Source organism: Branchiostoma belcheri, unplaced genomic scaffold, assembly GCF_001625305.1.
Source record: "Branchiostoma belcheri isolate BF01 breed outbred unplaced genomic scaffold, Haploidv18h27 scaffold378, whole genome shotgun sequence".
NCBI classification, from domain to species: Eukaryota; Metazoa; Chordata; class Leptocardii; order Amphioxiformes; family Branchiostomatidae; genus Branchiostoma; species Branchiostoma belcheri.
The window spans coordinates 25,137-31,991 of NW_017803996.1; the positions used below are offsets into that span (position 1 = coordinate 25,137).

Genomic DNA, 6,855 nt, shown 5'->3' on the forward strand with positions numbered 1-6,855 from the left:
TTAGTTTGAACCTACTATTGATCCTAGGCAGTCTATTCAGCTTGTTTACTCTAAAATAAAGATTCTATGTCAATAACGACTCTTGAATAGTTTTGACATATACATGAAATGAGGTTAACGGCCTTGCTATGAAAAGAACGGCTTCGAATGACATTTTAGCAATAAGTATACATTAACACATAACAAAGAGGTACGAAATTTTTCTTTTGTTTATTATTCTGGGCGCATATATAGGGTACCTGTTACATTTGCCTTGCACGTAACAACTTGGCTCTTATACCTTAGGTCACAAATGGACCTCAGAACCGGATTCCCCCAACCAGACGGCGCCAAGATCAATTACTGTGTTGCCATAGTGATGAAGAACGTCCGGGAAACTGACCAATGGTATGACATGGCCTGCGATGAGCGAGACACGAGATCCTTCATTTGCAAGCGGGCCGCAGAACGAGTTACCCGTCAGGGAAATAATGCTTAGAAATTGTAGTGACATTGTTTCATTTGATTCACCTGGCTGTATCAAATATCCTACAGTCAGGGCTGTCCATCTAGCCTGCGGATAGCCTTGGTATCTGGAGAATTGTTCATTATATAGTTTATTATACAATATACTATTGGTGATACCAGGATAACCAGGATATCGGTTATGAGAAATAAACCATTCTACTACTACTACTACTACTAACTACTATACAATAAGCACCGTTACAATGCTCATTCAAATGCGTTTACAGAGGTAGACTATACCTTGTTATTATACAAAACGGAGTTAGTCCATATTTAAAAATACGGCCGGAGACAGACTGTGTTACTAATTTAACGAGCGTGTGTCATACCTTATAGGGTATGTCCGGTAAGGTGGGAGATAAAATCATAATATCTGTTCTAGTAAAAGAACACGAAACTAAACAAACGCCACCAGAAATGAGATATAGAACAACTGGATTGTTGACAAAAGTATAGTTGTTCACTGACAGAGTACTAGCCTTAGTAAGTCTGTGCTTACTGTCACGTGGCTGTACCATTTATATGGGGCACTGTGTCGCTCCCATAAACTTTATCATGAATTACAGTATTCGCCAAGAAAAACAAACATACCGTACTAATAATTAGCAAAGCGAACTAATATGCACTAATACATCAATACAAGATAATGGGCAAAAAAGACTTCACATTCAAATGTAACAGAACATAATAGAAATTGAAATAAACAAAATGATAAATTGATAAAGGACCTCTGTAAATCAATATGCACATAACATTGTACAGTGTAAAAAACACCTTATCTAACCTTACCTTATCGTCATTTAATATACATCATATCAGTCAAAATATCCATTGTAACTAGACCATTTGTCCTGTAGTAGTTTCTCTGTTGAACAGTCAAGCACAATACAAAAACAAGTAATCAAATAACCTCCAGATTTACGTAATCTATTAATAGTGATATTTACGTATAACTAACCTGAACATGCCACAAATATGAAAGTTCATTAAAGCACAAGTTTCCAACATTTAGTATGGGTCGTAAGTTGCTAAATTTTATTTAGTTATGTTTGGAATATCGTATGGTTTTAATAATACAAGAAAAAAGAAATTTTAGTCTTCCGGGAAGTATACTAGTCTCGGCTTCCTGAATTCCTCCATGCCCACCTCTATTAGCAGCTGGCTTTCAGCCAGATGCCAACATCTTTGACCTCTTGTCCTGTTATTCTGTTATTTGGACGCACTCCGTCCAGCTGAGTGCGTCCAAAAAAAATCAATGGGTGAAATGACCTGTGCCACCAACTTGGTGGAATGTTACAAAAAAATCTCAGTTTGAAGAAGCAGTAAGCCTACTTTTGCGGTCTGTACTTCGATTCCTCCCCGCCCTGTAATCCAGGTCCTGCGAGGAGCATCGGCACACGTCATGGGGAGGGGCCCGGCACGCCTCAAATTCATTTTCACGCCATTGTGCGACCCGCACAGGCACGCGTACGGGCGGAGTCCAAGTTACAGCCCCACTGTATAGTGTTGTATTTTGTAGGGGGAAACTTTTCATTGTCGGCTCGTTTCGTGGCAGGCCGTAGCCATTTCGCACACCCTCAAATATAGCGACCGTCTCTGGCGTGGAATAATTCGGAAGGAGAATAACTGTATATGGGACGAAAGGACATCTCTTCAGCTACAAGACCAGCTGAGTTTGGTTTCTTCAACCTTTTTAAGTTTGGTAAAATCAGCGGAAAAAACATTGTTTTCACTCCAAAATTAATGCCCAAAATTGCGAATTTTCGCGTAGGATAATCTCATAGAAAAAAAATTTCCGGCAGAAATGACTGATGCTGGCAGAAAGACCCAAGCCTTGACTATACCCGAGTAAATTATAAAGAAAATTCTAGTACAGTAATTTTCTAAACAGTCCACGGCGCGAGGGGTTGCAAATCCAACCCTACGAAGCCGCAGAGCGAAATCTAGGTCAAACGGGCGGATTACACTTGACGCGCAAGGATACCCGGAAGTAAGGTTCGGAGCCAAAAGAAATTTTCACCCCAAAATCACCATTTATTACACTCTTCAGCCATGTTAATGTTTAATGATACTTCGTGGCAGTTTATGAGAAATGTTACCTCAAACTTGGACCCTCAAAACCCTTTCGTCACTTTTTTTTACAACGGACTATCACGGACGCAAGAACTGGGGTGTGCACCGTTAATAATATCCTCAGGCTAGTTGGGCGGCCCTGACTGTAGCTAGGTCATTTTCTGTAGGATTCCTGTAGATGCTACCTGAAAGTCTGACCGTTTCCAATATCATATCCAATTGCTTAAGTAACAGTTTTGTGGCATGTAAGTTGCATTTAGAGAGTACTCAGGGGTTTATCAGAGCATGATCACCTGGTCAATAAAGAGCTCAATACAATACATTTTTCTCAACCCTTTATTCCCAACATATCCGTATGTAATACAGCATATGTGTAGCTCGAATAATTTTTCCGCCACCACACACTAGGCGACACATATTTGTGTACGTCATTCTCTAATATCTTTAGGTCGATATAATAAACTATTGATATCTAACACCAAAAATTACGATAGTCTTCTTGAAAAATTCTCACACCTCTAGACAAAACACCAGCATTTATTCCTCGACTTTTCGTTTCTAACCATTACTCTAGTTCACTAAGTTAACATAATTCCTCCATAGTATACATGCATAACGCACCAATAATTAGCTGATCAGACATATAAGTGAAGAAAAAAAACATAAAACACAGCCTACAGTAAATGATGGTGTCGACATAATAAAAAGTCTGTCGTTCCTAAAGCAATAGCTTAAACCCCTATCATACACATCCGGCCATCACGTCCCTAACTTTTCCAGACCATGGTTGGGAGTTAGTCGTGAGCAAGTTCATCAGTAGTTGGGAGTTGTTCAGTAAGGCTGCACTCTAATCTTTAATTTCGTGGTGTTCTGTGCCAGCCGACTGTATACTAGTATTTTGAGCAAAGTTGAGAAAATCATATTCTGTTTTAATGCGCCCATCGGAAAGACATGGAGCTATATATTAAAATGGATTTCAGGCTACTCACAACCCAGAATTATTTTGCTTGGGGAGTGGTCTGGAGGAACGTCGTGGGAAGGTCATATATGTGTGATAGGTGCTTTAGCTTACATGACTGTATATTATGTCGTCAGATTTAGTCCCAATGCAATCATTAGTTGTCACCATAATATAACTAAATTTGACCTTTCTTAATCGTTATTAGTAGTAGTAGAACGGTTAGTTCCCACAACCGACATCCTGGTTGCATTACCAATAGTATATTGTATTATGTACATTCTCCAGATACCAAGGCTAGCCCTTTATAACATCCTCAGGCTAGATGGACAGCCCTGACTGTAGGATATTTGATACAGCCAGGTGAATCAAATGTAGCAATATCACTACAATTTGTAAGCACTATTTCCCTGACGGGTAACTCGTTCTGCGGCCCGCTTGCAAATGAAGGATCTCGTGTCTCTGTCATCGCAGGCCTCGTCATACCATTGGTCAGTTTCCCGGACGTTCTTCATCACTATGGCAACACAGTAATTGATCTTGGCGCCGTCTGGTTGGGGGAATCCGGTTCTGAGGTCCATTTGTGACCTAAGGTATAAGAGGCAAGTAGTTGTTACGTGCAAGGAAAATGTAACAGGTAACCTATATATGCGCCCATAATAATTAACGGAAGAAAAATTTCGCAGCTCTTTATCATGTGCTAATGTATACCTATTGCGAAAATGTCATTCGAAGAGTTTCTTTTCATCGAAACGACCATTATCGATACGACTACCTAGGATCAATAATAGGTATTTGTATAGAACTAAATAGAGTAGTTGAAAAACGCATTGATGGATGATAACTATAGACTCCTTATGTAATTACCAGTCCGTATACGTCACAGGAATGCCGTCCGTCCACACAAAGGTTCGGTTCCTGTAGACATCATAAAATCCTGGAGATACAAAGAAATACTTTCAAATACAGGGCACCATTAGGTATACTAGAGATGTATCGCACCGTAACTAGATTTATAAACATGTAGAATGTTCTTCCGCTCTCCCGTCTCTCTTTCTTGAAAAATTCTTAAAAATCGTTTGTGTCATTTTTTGTAACAATGCTATTTTTGGCAATTGTAATACAGCCTATGGTAATCTGATAATACGTTATGACTTAATGTCATACCACACTGCAACGCAGCGTTTTCTAACAATCAAAGACAGGAAAGTAATATACCAATGAAAAGCTTCGGATCAGCGATATGTTTGACGACAACGTTGGTGACCAAAAGCACGTGGAGAAATTCCATTTCCTGTCGGTCAGAGACACTGGTTAAGTTGGCACCGTACTCGCGGCACTTGAGGTCTGATTCAACCCAGTTCAGCGGTACGGTCTGTCGGAAGGTCTGGTAGCAGTTCCGGCGGAATAAATGCCAGCCGCACGGGCAAATGAACCCTTGTTTATCAGGCATATGACAAAAATGAGTTGTGAAATCGCAAAGATTTGTTTCTAGTCACTGAAACATTCAAACCTCTCTTAACGTTGATTGGAATTAGTTTTATGTGACACACAGGAATTTACAAAGCAAGAATTTATACCCGATAAAACATGACATGTTAAATGTTGTTAAAATAGACACAATGCTCACGTGCATCGTCAGGAAGATTGTGCACCTGGCGGCTGGGGCTAAAAGTACTGATGTTGAATGTTGCAATAAAGCCGCGACTGCCGCCGATATCAGCGCTGTTACTCGTCGCCAACATGGCCAACTGCATGTCATTGGAGCTGGAAACATAGACCTTCTGCTCGTCCTCCCCACGACAAAGCCCGTGAATCGTGTTCCACCCTACCGTCAGGAACCTGTCCCTGACCTGCAGCACACGGCTTGTGCAGACGCCACTCGAGTAGCCCGGCAAATCAACGTCCAGCAGCAGAAGGGTGACGAAACTTCCCTTCGGACCATCGATGGTCCACAGGCAGATAGCTGAAGGCGGGAAGGCGGCTGGGTAGCCGGGGGAGTAGATCAGTCCGCAGCGGTAGTCATCGGGAAGACCGCATCTGATGTTCCCACAGCTTGTCTCCCGAGCCATACAATCGTCGCACACTCAAAAAAGTGATTAAACAATGGGTGAAACATTTCTGTTGAAAACTCAAAGCTTTAAAATTTAAAGAAAAGCTAAAAACTTCCTTCAAGTTTTTTTTTAATCATAGCTATTGTATTGTCATTCAGCAAAAGAAGTTATGGATTGGATAAAAATTTTTGTTTAAATACCTGTCATGTCCGGAATGTTTGCATCAAGGTCGCCTTTTTGAGTTTCTGCCAAGTCACCATCTACACATTGTGTGGTGTTTTTTGTATCGTCTCCACTGTGTGACGATGGATCTATGACAGGTAAGTAAGAAAGCAACAAATTACCGGTGTCTACTTCAACTTCAAACTTTCCCTAGCGACCACCTCTGCAAGCAGGCCATCTGGCCATAACGACTGCTTTTTCCCCGTCCCGAGTTTCCCCATATCGATGTAAGCATTTGCCTGAGACGACCAGTTGTCCGACACGACCGCGACTGGCACTATCTGGCACCGCACACGGCCGAATCTCTACCTATGACGACCGCGTCTTTTTGAAGCTTGTGGCAGAAAATTTTTTAGGATAACTAGCAACAAATTTTGATGGTATCGGCCAGTTCCCCATTGATTTCGACAACATGGCAGTATCTGCGCAATGCAAAATTGTGCCAAATGGATCACTTCGGGTCAATTGGGCATGCCGTAAGTCTACTTTTGTAATATCGGCGGAGATTATGTCGTAGTTTTCCTGTTCTGTCTCTGATCTTGCCATACTATGCTTTTTGTATCAGAAGACCATGTGCCTAAGAAGACCACTTCACACCACGTGGTCGTCGACGTCTTAGACAGGTGTTACTGTATAAAAATGAAAGATAAACATAAGATAATTTATATGTAGCTTACCGATATCTAAACATATATGGTATATATATATATATATATATATATATATATATATATATATATATATATATATATATATATATATATAAATATATTGAATTGTTACTGTACCTTTCTCGCAAATGAATTCCTTCTCGAGGAGGCTACATGGGTGGAGGCTCCATGGTCCTGCACATTTACAAAACAAAACCAAATTTTGGTTAGAAAATTAGAATTAGACGTTAGAACATCACTGTGAACATGCGCCAACAGGAAATTAAGCTTAACTTTCTTAAATTTTTTATTTACTTTTCGGTCAATTATTTTTTTTCTCTAATTTTTGAAAATACCAAAAGCCATTCAAAATCGCCAACAGGTGACAGGG

At 40.4% G+C, this 6,855-nt stretch overlaps 2 protein-coding genes across 2 annotated transcripts in view; one reads left to right on the top strand and one right to left on the bottom strand.

Annotated features, from left to right (window-relative positions):
* LOC109476446 overlaps nt 1–478 on the top strand; it is a gene marked incomplete at its 5' end in the record, with an annotated part of 19,487 nt that extends 19,009 nt beyond the window's left edge. The window contains one exon of the mRNA XM_019777378.1: nt 286–478. Coding sequence (XP_019632937.1) covers nt 286–478 — 193 coding nt within the window. The remainder of the gene's footprint in view (nt 1–285) is intronic.
* Nucleotides 479–3,924: 3,446 nt separating this feature from the next.
* Nucleotides 3,925–6,855, bottom strand: part of LOC109476447 — a 42,554-nt gene continuing 39,623 nt past the window's right edge. The window contains 4 exon segments of the mRNA XM_019777379.1: nt 3,925–4,126; nt 4,406–4,475; nt 5,169–5,624; nt 5,793–5,887. Of these exon segments, the coding sequence (XP_019632938.1) occupies nt 3,925–4,126; nt 4,406–4,475; nt 5,169–5,624; nt 5,793–5,887 (823 nt within the window).